Source organism: Mollisia scopiformis, assembly GCF_001500285.1.
Source record: "Mollisia scopiformis unplaced genomic scaffold LY89scaffold_4, whole genome shotgun sequence".
Classification (NCBI taxonomy): domain Eukaryota; kingdom Fungi; phylum Ascomycota; class Leotiomycetes; order Helotiales; family Mollisiaceae; genus Mollisia; species Mollisia scopiformis.
In genome coordinates this window covers 670,910-692,801 of record NW_017263584.1, presented here as the reverse complement: position 1 = coordinate 692,801, position 21,892 = coordinate 670,910, and the positions used below count along the sequence as shown (strand labels likewise).

Genomic DNA, 21,892 nt, shown 5'->3' with positions numbered 1-21,892 from the left:
GCCATTGCCATTCCCATCTGCAGGCAGCGGGTCGTGGTGTGGGCCGGGCTGCTGTTGAATCGTCGAAAAATAAATATCCCTACTGTAACGCCAGGGCGGGATGCAGATGCAGGCTGCATGCAGGTCCTCTAGCTCCAACTCCAAATCCTTGGTAATAGCACAGGTGCCGCTGTCAATAATATCGGCTTTCCATATTGCGAACGGGGATTTGAGCGAACCTGCTGCAAATCATCTGTACGACGTCCATGCCAGCACTGGCTGGCTGCAAGTGCTGCTGTGTTGCCTCTCCCCCAACCCCATCCCCATCCCCATCCCAATGAAGCAGCCATATCGAGCCTAGATGCCTCTGCCCTCGATTCCTCAATGAATGGCCTCCTCTTCTGGCCTGGCCCCGCCGCAGCCACTGACAGATAGGCGCTCCCATGGCTGGTATTGATTGCTCAGCGGCATCGCAATCTACCAGCGACCAGCAGGACTCGACCGCAAATTTATTACACATCACGCTGGAGGCAGCTCGGCGCAATAAGACGACGACGGCGGGTGTGGTGGCGAGCGTCTGGGCTGTACGTACAGACGCGGTCATGTAATGTACGAGTATTGCTGCATACGACTTCCCCTTGCAGGAAAGGTATTTTTATGATCGCGATACCTAAATTACCTACCTGCCTGCCTGCCTACATGGAATAGAAATAGGAATCAGCGAGAGCGAGACCCGGCCGCTCCCGGACAATAGGGCAGGCAAGAGCAACCAAGCAAGAAAGGAATCAAGCAATCAATCAGTCAGTCAGTCACTCAGTCAATCAATCAATCAACCTCCCTAACGCTCCCTGGCTGCGGACCCCACAGTCCTGTGATTGTATACCTCCACCCACACGAGGTCACGGTGTACACATCGAGCCCAGCCTGCTTCGGTTGTCGAGAATGCTCAACAAGTACGACGTGGGAACGCAGCCCAAACTTCGGTGGAGCGGTGATTGGCCCTGGGGACGAACAGTGGCTGTGAACACCGTCTAGAATGGTAGAATGAATGGCTGCGAGGTACGGCGTACAGTACCAACAACGGGGCGTGGTACAGAATCTACTGTATCTACCTACTTACCATCTTCTGCACCGTAAGTACACAGGTACATCTGGCGGGTGGATGTACGTACAAAAGCTTGTACATGCGCAACGCAGCCAGACGAGACCAGACCAGACCAGGCCAGGCACACCAGATGGTTGTTGCACTGACTGTGCTGTACAGTAATTATGATGGTGGCAGCAGCAGATGCAACAAATGCAGCAAATGTGGGAGCCGACGAGCCAAGAGGGCAAAGTGCAAATTAAGATCTCGATGACGCACGGATGCCGCCGTCGCCCTGCTGGCTGCTAGCTGCTAGCTGTCAGGTCAGGATGGGTATGGTGGCCGGTCATCCATCGTCCATCAGTGCCGCAACGGTAAGAACTCTCCGGCCAAAGATGGAGGATCTGGGAGCGCAAGTTAAGTAACAGGGCCTTTCTTCTGGGCTCTTCCTGGTCTCCTTTACGGCAGGAAGAGACGAGCGGCGCCTGTCCCTGGCTCATCGTCCCGCTCCACATCCACATCCACATCCACATCCACACAACCAGAACCCTACCTACCGCATATCCACACTTCCAACACGTCCCCACCACCACCACCACCACAACCACATCTTAATCGTAACGACGTCTACCCGAGGCCAGCCAAGCTAGCCTAACTCAAGCCAATGCAAAGAATGAAAAACTTAATTTTCCATGGCGCACCATCTCCAAGTCTCGCACACAGGCTCGCGTGCGATCTCCAGGACGTCTGGCAATGCCGGGTCCAGCAACAGACAAGGGACGTTGGTGACCAGGGGTCAGCATAGAGGCGTCCGGCTTCCTCATGCTCAGTCATGCCCGGGATAAGCTGCCACAGACCAGGGGGGGATTTTCGAGCAAACCACCAGCAGCCCAGACCAGACCAAGCCAGAACGAGTCTCTGAGTAAGTAATTGAAAAGCTTCCCTTCGATTTCCTTTCCCCTTCCGACGAACTCTCGAGCATCCGAGTATCCCTCCTCCTCCTCCTGTACCTGTGCACGCTCAGACGATCCAGTCCAAGCAACCACGACGTTCGGAGATCGAGGGGACGACGAAACCTGGTCTGCATTTGCGTCTCGAGAACTGCCAGACGAACGCCTACCTACCTACTAACTAACCCTTCTTGTCGTACCTGGCACCTGTTACCTGCTGCTACCGCCACCATTACTCACTCTCCTGCTTGCCCTATACCCTACCTCCATGACTGAACCCTTCCACCAGCATAGCATCATCATCATTATCATCACCAAGAACGCCTCCCTTGCCCCTCCCCAGTCCACGGCCCCCTCCCCAGTCTCAATGATCCGTCGTCTTGCTCTCTTGCTGCTGCAGATTGCTACGCCAAAAAAAGACTACTTGCATTGCTCGTCTCCAGACTCTTGATGCTTCTTGAGCGACTTAAACCTACTCCACAGCCAGCCAGCTGAGCACAGTCCACCCCGCCAGACATCCACGGCCATTCATCTCACACCCTACACCGTCATCCAACGTACCCTGCAGTGGTTCCCCTCTGATTCCAATCCCATTCCAACGCTGCTCTCTTTCCGTCCCATCTATCTTCCATCGCCCTTGGACTCGACAACGAACGGTCCTTCACTGTCTGTCGAACCCAGACCGCCACCAGAAGGGCCCGGGCATGCCATATGCGATGCCATGCGCTGCCCAGGACGTATGCCCTGTCATCCATTAATGCTGGTCGAACTGCTGCTGTCGGTCTCTCTGTGACTGGTCCACAAGCGGTGGCGCTGCTATAGCTCTTTGAAAAAAAAAAAAAGTCCCTTCCTCGCACCCCAGCGACAGCAGCCGCCCCATAAGTGTGACTTGGTATCAAAGTCGTCGAGTCGTACTGTCCGAGCTTACTATCATTGTCCCAGCCCTTAACTCCTGGCACACAACCTTCTGATCTGCTGCTCGCGTCCGGCATCCTGAGCTGCTTCCCGCGTTTGGTTCACGAGCTCTGCAAGGCCACGCCGATATCGACAGTGCGGTGCGTATGCAGAATCTTGATACTCCGTCCCGAAGCCGGTGTACCTTTCATCTCACGGCTGCCTCCTCCTCGTCCAGCTTCGATCATCACCATTATAGGGTCTCCAAGGTCTCCAATATCGCATCATTCCCTCATTTCCACTTGTCTGTTTGCGGCAAACGAGAAAAGGCCGCGGCTGTTCCGGACCCTGGAGACACACTTCACGGCCCACGTCTCATAAGGCAAGACATATCTTCGACTACTCGACTGCTGGATATTCAGATCTGATCCCATCGAGTCCCGCGGATCTGGAGATCCAATCATCCACTGGTGGCCGCCAAACAAACTCAACTTTCCTACATATTACGTGCACCACTGCACGCTGCGCCGTCACTCTCCAATCACAGCATCCTCTCTCGTCCCCATCATTCATATACTTATTACATAGCTACTTACTGCCCACTCGCACCGTCAGCCCTTTTGTTCCTTAGCCTGGCACACTACGCACCATCTCACCCACTACTCCTGTATACTGCTACTACTGCTGCTGTACCTGAGTCGACACGACACATCACTTCAGTCCATTCTGGTGTTCGTGCTGCTGTTACATCGTCCGCCTCCGCAGTCCGCAAGTACGTACCTTTCTCCCAGTGCCGAGCGGAAGGAGGAACTGCTGCTCTGCTGTTCGTTCGTTCGTCTACCCGCACCGCATTGCACTGCACAGCACACACTGCACCCACTGTCGAATCCGGACTGGAGCTGGAGTTCCCATTCGACGCTGTGTTGCCGCCAATCACTTACCCAGTACCCTATCTTTTTGTTGCCTTGCCTTGCCTTGCCTCACCTCACCTCAACTCCCTTACGTTACCACCCACATCAAATCACCCCTCGCAAACTGAGTCTGTTCTCCCACACAACACACTCCCGCCCAGCCCTCCATCCATCCATCCATCCACAGCCGTACCGCACCGCACCGCACCGCAGCTGCAGCCAACCCCAAAAACTGCGTGCGGCGGGTTTCTGGACGGCTCTACCCTAATCCGAGACGAGACGAGTATTGCGGTGTTCTGTTCAAGTCAGAGTGACCAGTTTCTCCTCCTACACGACAGACTTGCTCACTAACGTCCATCACCAACCTTGGCCTTGGCACCGGTTTGCATCATCACCATCATCCTCGACCGCGCTTGTCTCGAGTGTACCGTGGTTACACTTTGGATTAGCAAAGGACTTCTGCAGACAGCTCGGAGCCCTACCGAGAAAGAGCCTCCCACTAGCCGACCCCGAACATCCCAGAGAACCCTAAGGGACCCCCAAAAAGTATCTACATCCTCACTTGTGCGGCGCCTTCCTCGAACCGTATTAAATTGCCATCTTAGACGGGCGCTACTTCCGACGGTCCTGACGCCATCAAACTGTCACAGTCGTCAAGGCGCAACCCCAACCGGGTTTGGCTCTGGGAACTCAAAGGTCTGGGGTGGGAACTAAGACCCCGCCGAACTCTCTCGATGACACTTTCCTGAAGTCAAAACCTTTCATCATCTATGTCAGAAGGAAAGCACGACCCTAATTGACTAGTCCATCGCACACAGAAGTCACTTCCTCAAGAACATCCATAGCTGCAGCCATTTTCAATTCTTCTCTGGTAACTGGCTTGCTATATAACTCATCCGCGTCCAACCAGTACCATTATCATTCAGCATCTGTTCAAATCCGTTACTCGTTCAAGCCGTTTACCAACTTGTGCCTGGGTTCGAGCATCCTCCGATTGTACCAAACAAGCATCTCGAAGGGGACCCGAGTCCTTCGTTCCTTCCTACCTCCACAATGAGCGGAGTTCAGACAAGCCATCAGTTTGCAGCCGCTGCGACTTCCCAAATCGCCAACCTTCACAGGTGTGTTACAATCTGTTCTTTCTTGCCATGCTACCTGGCTCGTACCATTCCTACCGCTCTAGTCTAACCATGTTATCCATTTCTAGGGATGATTGCAAGCTGGAAGTTCGTCAGCAACCCAGCAATGCTCGAGTTGCAGTTGGTAAAGAGAAAGGTGAGTCAAAAGTCCTCCATTGGTGGATCAGGAGCACTTGTTAACTGATCGCACAAGATCGCAAGCCAGTCGATCCGCCTCCCATCGTCCAGTTGAAGATTCCTCATCAGATCGATCCCCACCAAAACTTCCTGCAGAGTATGTAAAGACGCACCGACAGTCGACAGCTATACTGACACTCCACTTGTCGCAGGTCCATACTTCTTCCTCTCGTGCTGCCTTGTTAATGATTCACCAAATCAGCACAGCCAAGGGACCCTTGGAACCGCTCTTGCAGGCACTCTTGTATCCTCTCTCCATCGTCTCAAAGACAACAGCAATTCTGATGGCGCCTTCTTCGTCTTTGGCGATCTCTCAGTCAAGGTCGAGGGCCAATTTCGTCTCCAATTCAACCTCTACCAAATGCGAGATGAGCATTGCTACCACATCGCAACGGTTACCTCCGATTCTTTCACAGTTCACTCAGCAAAGAACTTCACAGGTATGGCCGAGTCGACCTTCTTGACACGAACTTTCAGCGATCAAGGTGTGCGATTACGCCTGCGCAAGGAACCTCGAACTCTTCTGCGAAAACGTGGACCAGCCGACGACAACTACCAACCGAGAACGTACAATAAGAACTCCAATCGGAACCAGAACAACGACGTGGAACGACAGCCTGTGACGAGCCCTGATTCCCAAGATTCCACGAGTCAGGGTCAGAACGAAGGAGTAGATTCGATGACAGCACACTCAGCCGCTTTCGAACACCGACCATCAATGGGTCGTCATTACTCTGAGCAGTCTCCTACAGTCTATGCTGGTACCGGCAGTTATGAAGAGTCCACAAAACGACCTCGAACTGCATCCGACCACGGTCAAACTCCTTCCTTTAATCACCAAACTCAAATTGGTGATGCTTCACACTACGGTGGTCGTACTTATTCGGATCCCCAACCAAGCTACGGCTCTTATGGTGCGCAAATCACTCAACCCTCGACGTATGGCACATATACAAGCCCTGGTGGCTTCACTTCCCCCATTCAAGGAAGAGATCCATACAACCGAGACTTTAGTTTCGCCGCTCCAAAACTCAACACCCAATTGAGCACATTGTCTCCCTATGAGAATCAAAGATCACCTAATACAGCGTACTTCCAACAAACCTACGCGCCGGTAGTGCCACAATCGCCATATTCAACATCCATGCTACCAACAACAGTAGGACAGCGCATGCAACATGCACAAACTGCTATTGCAGATTTGGGAATAGGCAGGATGTCACAGTCTCCGATGACTCTGCAAGGAGTAAACTCAATGGCACCTCCGGCTGGCGGTAGAATGGGGTACCCAGTTGGATCGATACCAAGACGGGACTCCGCATCTTATGCCAACTATCCGGATATCAATCAGAACATGTCTCTTGGCGGCACTGCGAGTTTTCCTGTCCGATCGGGACCTCCTTCTTCGGGTGGTTTCATCGATCGATAGCATTCGTTGAAGTTCCGCAAATGTGATACGGCATCGGTGATACCCCTGTAGGCAATGGTGGCGCATATATTTTTATGGTGGCGTTTCAATTCAAAAGTGTTTACGTTCTTTTTGGACATTCTTCGAAAGTCCTCTTTTCGTTTGTTAAATGGAAACATGGGTCTTGGTCTTTCTCTTCTTGGTTTGGAAAGGAAATGGTACACTACATTCATAGGGAGTGTTTAGGGTCGCATGCCTTCTGGGTTCAAGATGGTGGTGGTTGTATGGCACAGCACAGCGATGGGCGTTGGAATGGGGCATGCATACACATACTTTCGTTCACTTTTTATTTTCCATTATAGAAGGGCTCATTTGTACTTTTGACTTGGTATACCCCTGGGAGGCTTTTGAAAGTGTACTTTACGGCGGCGGGCACAGGACTATCCCGGTATTGGATAGACATAATAGCATGGCATTGGTATTTGTTTCATAAGTATTTTTTGTTTGCTTTTTCCTTATGTGTTGTCTCTGGTGGTACAGTACGGGGTACTTGGTTGGTACTTGTGTTACACACCTGGGTGGTAGTTGGCAACATCACGTTCTTCATTCGCAGCAAAAAAATATCGCAAATATACATTAGCTAGCTAGTATCCATAGTCTATCTGATAGGAAAATATCTATATCTATATCTATACCTCTCACCGAACTTAACTCCGATAAGATATGTATCTTGTACATGTCCAAGAATGGAAAGAGCAAGAGAAAGGAAAAGAAAAGCTAAACTTAAATTTAGCGCCCGGCGCCCGAGGGATTGTGGCTGCGGGAGCGGAGCGGAGGGAAGGGGGAATGATCTGCAGCATGACGGACGTGTGGGGTTGAAAATGGAAAAAAAATAAATAACGGGGGTCCTTGGGTTGCAGCGGGGAATCTCCATGTGGGTGGGAATAAGGGGTTATTTCCGAGGCTGATCGAAGCTACTGTACCCAGATCTATTCTTTCCCGTCCAGCCATTCTTGAGATGGGATACAAGGACAAGAGGACAGGAAGGAGGTTGAGGCTGAGGCTGAGGCTGAGGATGAGGGGGAGCTGGGATCAGGGGTTAAGGATACATACACGCACGCACGGGACAGACGACGGGCGGGCGGGCTTACGGTACGAAGTCGGGATAGGTAACGGCAACGTGCAACGACGACGAAGGGCTTTTAAAGTACAGTTACTAGTGTGCGCTAAGATGGCTACTTCGATTTTAGGATGGTGATGAGATGAGATGAGATGAGATGAGAAGTTTATTTTCACGACTTACTTCTCTTTCACTCACTCTCTCACTTTTCAATTCAATTCCATACACCTCGAAATTAAAGAGAGGAACATTAGAGGAAACAAAAGAAAGAAAGAGCAATGACGCTCGTCGCAAAATTCAATCCCCCAACATATACACCCTCCCGGCCCTAAAAAAATACTCCTCTCACATCCTCCTCCCTTCTCACCACAGCACCCCCCTCTTATCAAACGCGGGCAGCCAGGGAATGGGCCTCATCAGCCGAGGCGTTGATTGCCCTAGGAAACCTGCAGAAATTCCAGCAGAAAAAAAATCCCGTTCGCGAATCTGTATCTGCATTATTCGCACCATCATCTGGGCACGTTGGATGCCGGGGGGTTTGTATAGGTATCTTGTTGAGACGGGGGGGATTGCTAGGGAGGGGGAGGGGGGTGGAGGGGAGGAGATTTTGGAGGGGAGAGGTGGGAATGGGGAAGGAGGAAAAGGGGAGAGAGGGAGAGGAGGTGGGAACATAGGGACGCGGGGGGTGGGAGGGGTGGCAGTTGTACGTTGAATAATGGGTTTTTTTTGGCGTCGTGATGAGGAGTTTGGGGATGAGGGGGAAGAGGACCGGTGCTAGGTATGTATTTTGTTGGGTTCTGGATTTGTTGTTTGTGTTTGTTGGAAGAGTTGATAGGTATCTTGGGGAGCTGGACATACATATGTTTTGATTCCTCGGATGAGCTCTTGGGTTTTTTGATAAAGATGTATGCTGATCCGTCTGTCCATCAGGGTCGCATTGTCGGTTTCCGGGGGTCCGAAAGGTGTGTACGCGGGCTGGAATCACCTTGTTAATTTAGTCATGTTTGAGGGGAGACGGTATCTAGTCGATGTCGGCTTCGGCGGGAATGGACCGACGGCCCCGCTCGAGTTGAGGGATGGGAATGTGATGCAGTGGGGCAGTACCGGGGATGAAGTGAGGTTGCTTTGGAAGGGCATAGGCGAGTTTGAGAGTCCTGAGGAGAAGTGTTGGGTGTTGGAGCATAGGAGGGAAGGTGGAGAATGGGAGGAGGTTTATTGTTTTACCGAGGTGGAGTTCACGGAGGCGGATGTGGGGGTTATGAATTGGAAGACGGCGAGGGATTTGAGGGGGAGTTTCTTTAATCATATAATTATCTGTATGAGGACGGAGATGGAGGGGGAGGATGTGGTGGGGACAGTGGTTTTGAGAGATGGGGTGGTGAAGAGGGTTGTTAGGGGGGAGAGTCAGACGATTAGGGTGTGTAAGAGTGAGGTTGATAGGTGGGAGGCGCTGGAGGAGCATTTTGGGATTGTGCTTGGCGTGCAGGAAAGGAATGGGATTAAGGGAATGGTGACTGAGTTGAAGGGGAAACCGGAAGATGAATGAACGAAAAGATTTCAGGTATAATTATAGAGAACCATTACGAAGACATGAATAGGGTGATGGATGTCGCTAGAGCGTGCCCTGCTTTCACATCACAATTAGAGTACATTTTGTTGAAGAGAATTTTTGAGGGTATCGACTAGGATATTACTCAAACTGAGCGCAAACAGGTAAATGGCTAGCCTTTACCGTGATACTTGTTGTACATGTACACAGACAGATACTCGTCCCAGTCCTCCAATTGATGCCAAAGTAATTCGCCCAACACGCCATCCTAACCCTAGGAATGCATCTCACATGCTGAGAAAATTACCCAAACGCCATGGTCGCCCTCTCCTCTGTTTGAAACATAGCTCGAATGAATATCCTTACTCGTCATCCTCTCCTTCAGCATCTACTTCGATATCTCCCGAGATCTCCGGAGCATCTAACATCTCTTCATCTTCGTCATCTGCCGTCAGGAATCCCTTGCCCTTTCCGAAGCCTGGCTTGCCTTGCAACGGAGGCTTGCCAAGTCCCTGTCCTTTGCCGCGCAAATCTCGATCGCGTCTCTTCTTCAACGAAGGCGTAGTCTCGTAGACGATGGCATCCTCAGCGACTCCTTCCTCTCCTTCGTCACTGCCGTCTTCGAATTCATCCTCGACGTCTTCTTCCTCCTCCTCCTCTTCCTCTTCTTCGTCACCAAGGAGGACCTCATTCCCAAGCTTACTTCTCTGCTTTAGTAATCTTGGTGGTAACCCTGGACCACTATCAGCATTGCCAAAGTCAGACTTCTTAGTCCCTTTCGGCCACCGACCTGGCCCACGGCCTGTGCCACCGCTTTTCCGTCTGGAGGAACCGCTCTTGGGTCGAGCAGCCGAGCTGCGCCGCGAAGAGCTACCTGTGGAACGTCGGGGCTTGGGTCGAGCGGAGGACGATGACTTTGACCGTGATGGAGGAGGCCGTGAGAGAACTGTCCGAGGTGTGGCACGATTCTTGGAGCCAGGAGCTGGTGGAAACACTTCGAAGCGTGTAGCGGGGATTGTACCAGCGGCTTCAAAGTATGAGAGCTTCTTAGAGATACCATTGACCTTTGACTTGGAGGGAGATCCGGCGGAATCACCATTTGGTGTGCCGAATTTGATTAGCTCTCCGGTTTCTGTAGTCAGCTTGCCGAGAGATTTGGTAGCGGCCTCGGCATCGCCATTGACAAAACTGTCGAAATCACGCTTGCTGGTTTTCGATAGCTTCGTGTCTGACGGGCTCAACTCTTCTTCCTCGTCTTCCTCACGCGGTGCGACAGTATTGAGAGGTGGGCCATGCTCGAATGTTGAAGCATTTCCTCGTCCCATAATGTAAGGTGTCCATACTAGACCTTTCGGATTGAGTTTCGCGTAATCCTTTGACTCGTGTTGTCGAATCACCTCGCGGTAGTAGTCTGTCTTAAGCTTCAACGCGTACGTACCGGTAGTAGGATCACGTATCAAAGCCTGTAGAGCATCTAGTGCAGAGATCACGTCGTCAGGGGTCAGACCCATATCATCCGAAATTTTCCTGATGCTGGGTATCTTGTCTCCAGGCTTAAAGTCCTTGAGGTAATAGCATAGTACCAGTCGCCAGTAATTTCGATATGACACTAGTCCCATATCAGAGAGAGGTTTCTCCGGTGAGCCAGTCTTCTTTTCGACTCTGGTCAAGAGGTAGGAGAAGTCGATGAGCAAGTGACCGTAACCTTTTCGTTGGTGTATTGGAAGTACCAGGATACATGAAACATTGTTCAGACTGCTTGGGCGCTTTTCCTTTGAGAAATATCCGACAAAGTGACAACCCAGTTCGTCGTATTCTGTCATGACATAGAACAGGAATGGCTCTACATCATAGTAGAGTGTCTTCGAACCCAAGAACAATTTTGCCAGAAGACAAAGATTTTGACAATACAACGGGTTCTTGCGGCCGTCGACCTCAAATATCATGATTTTGCCATCGCGGTATATCTCGTCACCAGGAGGATGCTTCCAAGGGCATTTCGTCTTATGTCTCCAGGCAACAATGTCTGATTCCATGTATTTCAGACAGAATTCGCAAATGAAGAGTGCTTTGTTTCGACTGTATTCCTCTGGATATGGGGCTGCATACCAGATGTCGATTTGATATTGCCCAAATTCGATGTATTCAATCTGACTTGCAGGACCCGAGACCTTGCGAGCTTTCTTGATGCCAGAGGCCGCAGCTGCTTCAGCAGCGGCCGCTACACGAGCTTTCCAATCTTCTTCAGCCTTTTGTCTTGCTTCGTCAAAGTGACGACGGTGTTCTGGCTTAGGTAATGTCAACGAAGTATCTGCTTCCGCCTCCTTCAAGATGCCACCATAGGGTTTCGACTTAAGTTCGTCGATTTCTTTATCGTGGAGGGAATAGAACGGTTGAGAGTAGCTGGTGGGAACAAAGGTAGATGGCGCTGTTGTTGAGCGTGCTGTCGATGTTGCTCGGCTTTTCTTCTTTGGCTTGGGAGGCTGCGACAGGACGCGACGAAGCTCCACTGAGTCAAGACGAAATTGTATCTTGATGCTCGTAGATGATTTTTCCAGGACTTTGACGTGAGGTGTAGCAGACTTTGGTCGCAGTGATCTCGACGCCCGTGGGCTTATCGGAGCTTCCTTTTTGCTATTGCCATTTGTCAGAAGACCATTGGTTTTCTCTGATTGATCGACATCCATTCGATCTGGGTCCGCAATCTGTCCATCAACATTGAGTGCCTTAGGTTGGCTGGAGCTGCCCCCCTTGTCACGCGTTCGTGCTCTTGGCGCAGGAGTCTCTTCCGGTTCTGCGTCTCCAGAAGAAGTTTTTCGTTTCCGTAGAAGTCGTGAACCGTCCATTGGATCGTCCGGGGCGATTAATTGGTTGAAGACTGAATGCGAATCCGGCTTGATGGCGCGCTGAGGCGGAAGAAGATCACCAGCAATTCTGTCTCGTGATATGCGTCGAGCTGCTGGGTCAAGAGGTTCTCCAACTTCTGCTTCTGGATCTGCGTCGGCGTCTGCGGGCACAAGTTTGTTTTCCACACAACCTGGACAATACCAATTCTCCGCATCTAAACAAGATCGTTAGCAAATTGAGTCCAACTCGCGAAATCGCTACTCGCCTTCGTCGTTTTTGAGAGCTTCGGCGTTACGGGCACATTGCCGATGAGCTACAGCCTTGTCAGCCTCGTTAGATATATTTTTGAGTAAACAAACCATTGTCGCCGCAAACACCACAAGCCAGATACAACTCGAACTCCTCACTAGGATCGTTTTCCTCATCCTGCTGACAGAAACTATCACGGTTGTTAGAGATATGACACAGCAAGCAAAATTGGCGATACTGACATGCACCGGTTGGGATTCGCAGGTTCTTCTTCATCTTCTTCAGCAGCAGCTTCCCACTCACCCTCCACTTCCACATCACTTGAAGCCTTCGATTCATCGTCGTCCTCCACACTGGCAACACTAGGATCATCGTCGTCATCCGACCCCGACTCTGCATCTTCTTCATCGTCTTCCAAAAGACCAGGTTGTATTTTCACAGCTCCTACGCCTTCAGCATCTTCGTCTTCTTCCTCTTCCTCACTATCTTCGCCATTATTGAGCGCCGAATCGGCCATCTCGTCCTCGTCCTCTCCTTCAGCATTTTCGTCTGAAAGCATCTCTTCGTCTTCTTCTACTCCGTCTTCACTTGGCTCTCCTAACATTCCATTATGAAGTTGGTTATTTGCCTCAAACTCAGCATCCTGTTCTGCTAGTATGTCTGCTGCTAACTCGTCGTCCTCCTCGAACTCAGCATCTTCCTCCGAAGTCGCCATGCTATGCTGGAGCTCCTCCTCCATGAGCACCGCTGCAGCCATCTTCTATGTTTTTCTTGTCATCCGTGGATGGTACTATTGTGGCTATGAACGATATGTCTGAGGTAATTTGTTCCAGACGCGAAAGGTAACGGGCGTGTTGGGGGCGTGAAGTATGCGCGAACACAACTCCAGCTTCGCGCAGAGGGTGTACGATCGATATTCTAAAAGTATGATCTCTGTTGATCGCCAGAGTATCGCCCTTGAGGTTCCGAACGTTGCCTTCGAGTCGTTGCGGATTAAATGAGTGAGTCTGGAGACCGATGGGGATGATGTGTGTGGGGAAAATGGGAACCAACGCGCGATTCAAAGTCCAAACTCGGGCAGGACAATTAAAGACACGATAAAATAGAAAGCATATAGCCTTCCGACGCGTAGATCAAGCTTGAATTGAATCAGAATCTTGTCGTGGAGTTGTATTATCGCTCGCCTCCTCGCACATCGCCTTGAAGGTGTCGTTCTGGTAGCCGCCTGAGCTCTCAGGCTTCAAATTGCACGGGCTGGGAGCCTCAGGCGAGAAACTGTTCACAACGTCAGCTAGGACCGAAAATTCATTCAATTCCAGATAACAACAACGGACAGGTACAAACAGCTCTGCGAAGATTAGCCAAGTGAAGGATATTGACCAGACCATCAGGATCGAGGTACAATTGCCACCATGGGCGTTCCTTTCGAAGCTCTCATTCCCTATGGGATCATGCTTGCCGTCAGTCCCTCCCCCTCGATCTCCACTCCATACGATCTCCATGAGGGTACAAGAGCCAATGCTGAGAATTGCAGATGTTCGGTGTGACTGGAGCCGGACTTTCGAAGATCAGACATATGCAGAACGGTGGAAAGAGAGCGCGACACTCGGTGGATCAATGGGACAGAGTACGTCCGATGCTTGTATTCCCCGGTCGGTGCGAACAGAATGGCTAACGCTTCCGTAGCAAAGTAATTCTTCAACGTGAAACACAATCGAGGAAGGGTGCTAATGATGTGGTAGTGATGGACCGCGATCGAAGATTAACGGGATTCTTGAGAGGACAAACGGATAACCCAATCGCACCAGCTGGTTTCGAGCTCAACAACCCGTGGAGAGTAGGTTATAGCGTTCGGTTCTTTGGAGAACATCTGTTAACTGGTATTCATAGCTCGAGAAGCGCATCCTTTAGGTTGGGCAATGGGCGTCACAACTGTACATATGTCTGGAGAAGAAATGCAATGACCGAGCCACTCATAATGATCCATCTCTTGTGAACAACCGAGGACAGAAGTCGCTATTTATTGTTATTCCAAGAAAGATAACTGCGAGCTGGAAAGGAATTGACAACACACTGACAGTAAAACATACCGATTTTCTTCTGTCACAGCCTCTACCGAACTTGGATGCATGGCTCAACACCTTGCTTCTGTGCTGCTTCAAATTACGTTTCGATGCTTATTGTGTTGTTTACTTGTGTCATAGCTCCAGGTATGTCCCTGGCATTGCACATATTACTTCAAGTTGTTACTGATTGTTTTCATTGGGTTCTACCATTGCTCAACTCTTGAAAGTCCTGGAATGCTGCGGACAACGAATCCATCATTTTGTTTAATTCTGCGTGAGAAATATAACGAGGCATTGAGCTAATCAATTAGGTACCCAGTTTTCGGTCAACACCAACCTTAACAAGTGTTAAAATCCATTTAATATCACATCACAGACAGAGAAATTCATCAACGAATGGTGTTTTCTCTTTGAAAGTCTTTGGAACATTAGAGCATTCGATAAGAAATTGATACAAGAAGTTCATCTACATACGCCGCCGAACCAATCTACATAAATACAGCCCATATCCCACCCAATACCTCTCCAATCCAATCACCGACCATTGCTCAGCCACCTACAAGCTCTCGTCAACAACTCTCTTCGCCCACTTCAAGGGGCTTTCTCGCTTGTTGTTGTTCTTTCCTTTGCCGCTCTTGGCTGTGGCGGCTGTTGCGGTAGCTTTGGAAGCTTTTGAAGTTGTAGTAGCGCTTGCAGTAGCAACAGCTGCCGCTGCATTAGTCTCGACAACTACAGTTTGAACAGCAGCAGCCTTGGAAGTGACTGAAAGGCCAGCCAAAGCATCAGCCGCCTTAGCGTTTGCGAGACCATCGGTGCTTCCAGCGTTGGCGTTGGCGGTGAGAGCAGCACCGAGGTCAGCTTGGTTGTGCTGAATCTGCTCATTGATTCCCTCGAGGGTTTGAGCGGTTGAAACTTTGAAATGTTAGCATACACTCGATATGATGTTGTGCTAAATATGAGACGGGAAGAAGGAACGGCAGTGACGAAAAGCAGGATTGAATGATGTTCGATTATGTCTTTTTCTTTCTACTACATTATGTGTGAAGAGGATAAGAGAAAGTGGACGAGAGGTCATGCAAGGACTGAAATCAAGTAAACGGTCTACCCACTTGTGTTGGCGACGTTGGTCTTGGCAGCGGTATCGGTTTGTTGGACCGCGAAGCAGCCACCGAATGGTCCTGCGAGAGCGTTGTTACGGCAGCGGATGGTGCAGACGTTACCCGTTGAAGCTGGAGGTGGCTCGTTAGCAAGAGGCAGTTGGAGTGTGATTTAGGTGCAGCATACCTCCAGCGCATGCAAGATCAGATGGCAGAGCAACAGAGATGTTGAAGTCTTGGAACTTGGCTTGAGAGAAACCGTTGACACCAGGAACATTGTTGGTGACAGTCAAGTTGGTTTGTCCGGTAGCCAGGGAGTTACCGGTCTGGTCCATATCACAGACGTAAGGGCCAGCTCCATCGGCATTGACCTAACCATGGTCAGTGCTTTGAACGTCCATTGCTTATGGCCGAGACTGACTTGATGGATAGTGACAGTCATGACTGTTCCAGCCTTGACTTGGGTCACGGCTCCTGCTGCCAGAGCATTTTCAGTGTTCTCGCCGACGTCGATGTTACCAGTCAACTCTGTACGACCACACTCATTCACGATGTTGGCACTGATCTCAGCATCTCTGATGATGGTGGCGTCTTGTTGGCAAGGGCTGATAGTCGTGCAGTTTCTGGGAATAGAAGGATCAACTAGAACCTTTGTCAGATACGCGGGATCAAAAAGAGATAATCACATACCTTGGAAACCGACACTGGTTCCTGATTCACCCTACTACTGTTAGTATTTACACCACCTTGCTTCTTAAGAATACTTACCACTGCGGCTAATATTTGACCGTGAGCATTGGCGAGGGACAGCAGCGCTGCACTGTATAAGATTGAGGCAAGCATATTGATATAAAAAAAAGTGTCCAGCACAAAGCAATGAATGAATGGATGGCAATTAGAATGCAATGGAATCGCCCGGATCCTGGAGAGAGAAATGAAATTATCGAATGAAGTGGAATATCAAAAGGAAAAATCAGGAGAGGCGCCCCGATTCACTTTTAAAGCCTCGCAAGGAAATTCAGGATACACATTGGTTCCTGCCACCGCCAACACCGAAAATGAGCCGTGGAGCAAGACCCGTTGCAAACTTGGTTGATCTGATGGCCGTCATCTCCTAGAGACAGACCACTTTCTAGGGTTGTCCGCCAACTGAAAACAAACGAGAAACAAATGACAAGGTACCCAGCTCATGCCCGCGCCTACGAGCGGGCAGATATCAGATCATCGGATGGCAGCTCGTGGGATCTTTGGCTAGAAGGGCTGCTTGGACCGGGATTCGGATCTGATTCGCAGCAAGGTAGGTAGCCCTTTGCCCTCATGAGAAGTTATTCCCGCGACAGAGAGGCGTTTGACCCGCCGCCAAGACGCTTTTGGGATCGTTTGTGCTAGAATCATCAGGCCAGAAAGATTGGCTCTGAAACGAGCGGCAGGGCGAAAGGATACGAAGACGTTGTTTCTGAGATCGGTTTTGGAACATTTGCGGTTTGGCAGGTGGAGTCGAGGTGGAGACGCCGAGAGTGGCAAGCCGACTGGTGAAGGGCGACGAACCCCTGAATTAAGCGACATTGTGTTTGTGGATCAGCAAGTGCAGCCGGATAATCATTTTGCTGTACAGTAAGTTTAAATCAACCATATCGAGGATGATGCATCGCTCCATAATTCCATGCATTACCAAGAGTCACGATGTGCACAACGAGACGGCTTGAGGATTAAACCTCAAACTTCAGAACTCCTGGGAAAGGCCAAGCCACTATTGACGACGAATAACAGTGACTGACGGCATTGAGCAAATACATGACTCTGAAAATACTGATTCCACACCTACAGTGATCTCGTGCATCTACTTGCTCATAAAAGAGCCAGGTTACATGTCCGTGCTGTTATTTCTTTGCTTGCTCCTCTGCATCATCAGATGTTGCCCTCGCAACGGTCGAGCGGAATCCTTTTGCATTTGCGAACTACGAACGTGCGAGAGCACAGAAACGTCATCCACCAACTATGCATATTTTTATTTTAGTTTAGCTAACTCCTTGTCTCAGAAATGTAGTTTGAGTTTGGTGGAGTGCCAAGAACTCTTGGTGTCGTCGACTATCAATGCACTGCGAACATCTGAAAACAACCTCAACGAGCCCGCTTCAAAAGTTCATGAAATAAAGTGGATTGACAGCGCAGTGACTTCAAAAACTTTCTAATTATCAAACTTCAGTCAGCTTTAAGCAGCGGAAGTAAGAAATAGCCAAGAAAACAAGCACTTTTGGTGTATTTCAGACCTGCCAGAAGCTATATGAGTCTAGGGAATCCGAGTCATTCAAACCCTCTCGTCTCAAGAGTCAAGCTGGGCACATGGTAGATGCGGCTCTTCAGAGCTTATTACCGCGAGAAAGCCAAATTGGGCTTATGTGGGCGTACACCTCTCCTCCAAGGCAAGTAAGCCGCGAAACTGTTCCTGAGGACCCTGCATCGAGGCTTAACGAATTGACGTGCATGGTAGCAAAGACCACATAAGGCTTGTGACGCCACGAAAAGCCACCAACGGCAATACAGTAATACACGGGCATGACAAGGATGCTTTGCCAATTGCCCCGTGTCATGATTAATCTCCGCGATCTTCACCGGGATAACCCAGCCCCTTCCGTCACCAAGCTAGCCTCTTCCTTCCCTTCTCGCTTAAGCAGCTTACCCCTATCCTTACCCGGAACGCCTTGAGCTCGCACCCACAATCCACATCTCCACTCGGCCGAACTTCCTAAAGAATGCACAACGACCTCGCGACCGAAAAAGAAGGATGGCAACGGCTCCTGATCAAAGATGAGATGAAACGTGCTGTCAAGTCAGAAACGAAGCATCAGGTGATAACAGATAGAAACGGTTGCAGAACTGCGGCACTTCGAATAGCCCGTTATCCGGTCACAGAGTGTGTATGTCAGGTATAGACAGGGCCATCGAGTCTCAGTCAATCTTTCCACTGATCGATGCCAAAGACTTGAAAGCCAGCACGGGAATGAGGCGCTCTTGATTTGCGTCATGTGGAAAACGACCCTCTCACGCTTTAATCACACCTCGTCCATCCTTTTTTAGGTAGCTTTCTCTCACAACGCTCAGGAACAGTCACTATTCCCGTGCATTTTGTCTTCCAGATCTTTAAGCTGCGAGTACACAGACAGCGCATTAAGTTTATCGATCTTTCTAAAGCAGCTAGGCCTTGGGGTAATCAACTTCGATGAAAAATCGACCTTCTTACGACTAAATAGGCTTCTATAGTTCTCTACTTCAACCCACGGCATTCAATAACTCCCAGCTCGCTCATTGGACCTTTCGAGGAAGGTTCCATTCCTGCGCAAACCATTGCAAATGTATGTCACCTAACCAGAAGCCTTCCTTAGCCTCGGTGAATCCTCAGTCGATTCGATTCGTTCAGCAGTTCCGAAGAGCCATGCACTGGAGGTCTGAAACAGATTACTTCTTTTGCCAGGATATACCGTTGGCATCCAACGCTTCTTCTATGCAATGAAGACCTTCGACCTCCTGCTCCTTTTGCACGCTTGTCCTTGCCACCAGAAAAGAAAGGCAATGCATACTCTAAAGACGCTATCTAGGTACAAACAGAACTCATTTTGGTCTTTGTAACGAGGCTTAAATCTCCTCGAACTTGTCGTTTGTCATTGTCTCAACAAATGTCCGGCTATTGATGAACACAAGGTCACTGCAACGACGACATGAACCGAAATCATAATTCAAGGGCAGAGGACGGGCAAAATGGGCAAAATGGACAAGAAATCGATACAAGGTCGGAAGATTAAGCATACGAAAGATGGGTTCACAGCACCAGCACGCAAAAACGATGCTCGAGCCCAGAACTTCCCTTACTGAGGCAAGTCGGTGCCGTCGTCACTCAGTTGACAATACGATGCTTCCTCGAAAGCCGACAACTGAGAAAGACAACGTCATTCGTTTCCTGTCAAGTATATTAAATTACAGCAAAAACAGCTCTCCTATGATGACGATTCCACTGACTGTCAGATGATTTCTTGTGTGACGTTTTGCGCTGGCTGCGCTGGTTGCGCTTCAACATGTCTCCCCAGTCGACAATCGGCCCTCGCCAACAACAGCATCAAGTCAAATGGATACATATCAGACCTCGTGGTCGTAGATGGTTCATGAAATGTACCAAAGCTTGCCTTGTTCTCTCCAAGCCTGAGCTTAGCATCAACATATCCTGCCACATCTTTCCTCCCTTACTGTTATGCCTAAGCACAGCTGCACGAGGCATTCGAGAAAGCTCGAGCGGTAGAATGAAATGGTAATTTCCTAGGCAAGCTTCTCGAATGAGCAAGTCGGAAGTCGCAAGATACCCTTGGTCTCAAGTATAGACTATATATATCGAGAAGACAACACCCTCTGGTCTTTTTATTGTAAAGCAACAAACAATTTCTCTCCTTCTCAACACAGCAATTTGGAAGTGGAGCTCAGGATCACCTGAACATCGAAATGAATGATAATGAAGGTAGGAGACAGGTCCGTGGTAAGGATACTTGGCTTCACGATATTGACGAAGAGACTAACCAGATCACTGCAGATACTCGACGATATTCAACAGCAATAGAGCCTCATGGCAAAAGACGAAACGATCACAACAAGAGCTCGGATGGATCCACGCAAGATATCAACGAAGTCTCAAAAGTAGTGTTTGCAGAGCTCTTCGAAGAGTTGCAGCGCTATGGTACAGCCTCGAGAACAACGAGCGAGATGAAATTTGTTGTCACAATATCTGCTCAAGCAGAATTTTCGTCTGAAACACGGACCCTGTCTTTTATTCCCAAGTTGGATGCACGAAACAGCAAGAAGAGAAAGTATCTTGGAGAACATGACGATGATGATGCAGATGATGAAAGTGGGGATGAAAGCGAAGATGATACCATGCCATCATTCGAGCGCACATGCTTGATGGATGATTTGAAGGAAAATCAAGTCTATGGCCATCTGTCTGCTGACAGAAAATTCTGCAAAGAGGAGGAAAAATTCGTTCCCGGAATCTGGGCTGTCGCTTGTCCTTGGTGCGAAAAACTCCCTGGCTACCTTCAATGGACTGATGACCCTCTTCAGTCGATCTTAGGCCACATTGTTCATGCACATAAGAAAATCCTCAAAGCTAAAGGCTTGGCGCCACTCAAAGCGCCTCGAATGATTGCTTTATGGGGTACACGTGTGCTAGATGGTGTTGCTCCCGAGTCAAAGAAAGAACGTTCTAATGCAGCCAAACGTTCCAAGACTGAGTCCGGCTTTCAAAGAACTACCTTCAACAATCCCGTTCAATCCAGGGCTCTAGTTAAGACTCAACTCAGAAAGCAACCTGAGCAGCCCGTCAAAGCGCCTCGGAAAGAAAATTTTATCGTAGCTCGGTATGGTCCTGGTTATTCCCTCTCAAACGAGGAGCTTACGAAACCCACCCCTTCTACCTCAATGAGCCTGCTCGATGACTCCGACTATCTGTACTCTGACATCGACGGAGATGGAAACGAAATAAACAAGGATAAGCAAAGATCTTCGCCTTCCCATACAGCCACTCTCCCTCCATCATCCAACCAGTCTGGACGACTCGAATTTGCTCAACCATCGACGATCTCTTTCGCTCAAGAAGATCAATCACTAGATAGGCCCATGCTTGACAAGCCAACAACTCCAGCAGAGAGAGACTCACAAATCGAGAGCATCCGATTCGGGGCGGTTCTAGATCTTCCCAACAGTCCAGAAAGTGATAATGCCTCTTCCGAGACACCTGCTTCGGTATCCACTTCACTAGATGTCCTCAAAGAACCCCTCGACCTGACCATGAATGACGCACCTGCCCAAGAGGCTGAGTCTCAGAGTCAATCGTCGCCCAAACCAGATGTTTCGAGGCCTTCCACTTCTGTAGTGTCTTCACTCCAGAGCCCGGAGCAATCCCAGTCTAGTAGTCTTCCTAAGTCTGCTTCGAAGGCTCCTGCACCGATTTTCAGAGAAAGCTTCGATGATCCGCAGTACTATCGTTGAATATTCTGCTGTGTCGAAAAAACTTGAGGTAGCAGGTGGTAGTGGAGAGTGGGTATGGATAAGTACTTTTCAGATTTGGCGCGGAATAGAGCTAAGTTGCTTTTGTTCGTTCTGGATCTTGTCAATTGGATGGTGACAACTCAGCATGTTTATGAGCAGAGAAAGAACGGACCATATTCTCTGAGAGATTAGATACTTGTAGGTAGGTTTTTCACAGCAAAATGAATCACGCTTTTCCTCGAGGCAGAATCAAGAAGGTGTCAAGACAACGTCATTTGGATTTATTGACACCACCAATCAAGAGGGGGTTTAGAATATTTTGATGAAGAGGGTTAGGATATGTAACCAACCAGAAAGTGGAAATGAAATCTGGAGGGGGCAGGAATTTGGGG

The 21,892-nt window shown here is 49.6% G+C and overlaps 7 protein-coding genes across 7 annotated transcripts; 4 read left to right on the top strand and 3 right to left on the bottom strand.

Annotated features, from left to right (window-relative positions):
• Positions 1-804: 804 nt before the first annotated feature.
• Positions 805-3,005, bottom strand: LY89DRAFT_664937 (uncharacterized protein; the record flags this gene model as incomplete). The annotated part of the gene is made up of 5 exons (XM_018212813.1): positions 805-980; positions 1,100-1,230; positions 1,621-1,709; positions 1,921-2,164; positions 2,575-3,005. 5 exons carry the CDS (start codon positions 3,003-3,005, stop codon positions 805-807), a joined length of 1,071 nt encoding a protein of 356 aa, XP_018076126.1.
• Positions 3,006-4,871: 1,866 nt separating this feature from the next.
• On the top strand, positions 4,872-6,563 carry LY89DRAFT_664936 (uncharacterized protein; the record flags this gene model as incomplete). Its single annotated transcript, XM_018212812.1, has 4 exons — positions 4,872-4,939; positions 5,026-5,093; positions 5,151-5,231; positions 5,287-6,563. The coding sequence occupies 4 exons, from the start codon at positions 4,872-4,874 to the stop codon at positions 6,561-6,563; spliced, it is 1,494 nt and encodes a 497-aa protein (XP_018076125.1).
• A 1,801-nt stretch (positions 6,564-8,364) lies between these two features.
• LY89DRAFT_767935 (cysteine proteinase) lies at positions 8,365-9,208 on the top strand (the record flags this gene model as incomplete). The annotated part of the gene is made up of 2 exons (XM_018221768.1): positions 8,365-8,440; positions 8,593-9,208. Exons 1-2 carry the CDS (start codon positions 8,400-8,402, stop codon positions 9,206-9,208), a joined length of 657 nt encoding a protein of 218 aa, XP_018076124.1. The 5' UTR covers positions 8,365-8,399.
• Positions 9,209-9,288: 80 nt separating this feature from the next.
• On the bottom strand, positions 9,289-13,502 carry LY89DRAFT_714817 (uncharacterized protein). The gene is made up of 4 exons (XM_018218156.1): positions 12,550-13,502; positions 12,418-12,497; positions 12,324-12,371; positions 9,289-12,272 (listed from the first exon to the last, which is right to left on the bottom strand). Exons 1-4 carry the CDS (start codon positions 13,062-13,064, stop codon positions 9,574-9,576), a joined length of 3,342 nt encoding a protein of 1,113 aa, XP_018076123.1. The 5' UTR covers positions 13,065-13,502; the 3' UTR covers positions 9,289-9,573.
• A 217-nt stretch (positions 13,503-13,719) lies between these two features.
• LY89DRAFT_694260 (uncharacterized protein) lies at positions 13,720-14,218 on the top strand (the record flags this gene model as incomplete). The annotated part of the gene is made up of 4 exons (XM_018216693.1): positions 13,720-13,767; positions 13,842-13,938; positions 14,050-14,144; positions 14,198-14,218. 4 exons carry the CDS (start codon positions 13,720-13,722, stop codon positions 14,216-14,218), a joined length of 261 nt encoding a protein of 86 aa, XP_018076122.1.
• Positions 14,219-14,805: 587 nt separating this feature from the next.
• LY89DRAFT_681172 (uncharacterized protein) lies at positions 14,806-16,422 on the bottom strand. Its single transcript, XM_018214222.1, has 6 exons — positions 16,239-16,422; positions 16,161-16,191; positions 15,892-16,112; positions 15,658-15,841; positions 15,483-15,602; positions 14,806-15,285 (listed from the first exon to the last, which is right to left on the bottom strand). The coding sequence occupies exons 1-6, from the start codon at positions 16,311-16,313 to the stop codon at positions 14,930-14,932; spliced, it is 987 nt and encodes a 328-aa protein (XP_018076121.1). The 5' UTR covers positions 16,314-16,422; the 3' UTR covers positions 14,806-14,929.
• A 3,558-nt stretch (positions 16,423-19,980) lies between these two features.
• On the top strand, positions 19,981-21,500 carry LY89DRAFT_778146 (uncharacterized protein; the record flags this gene model as incomplete). Its single annotated transcript, XM_018222188.1, has 2 exons — positions 19,981-19,992; positions 20,047-21,500. The coding sequence occupies exon 2, from the start codon at positions 20,217-20,219 to the stop codon at positions 21,498-21,500; it is 1,284 nt and encodes a 427-aa protein (XP_018076120.1). The 5' UTR covers positions 19,981-19,992; positions 20,047-20,216.
• Between the last annotated feature and the right edge of the window lie 392 nt (positions 21,501-21,892).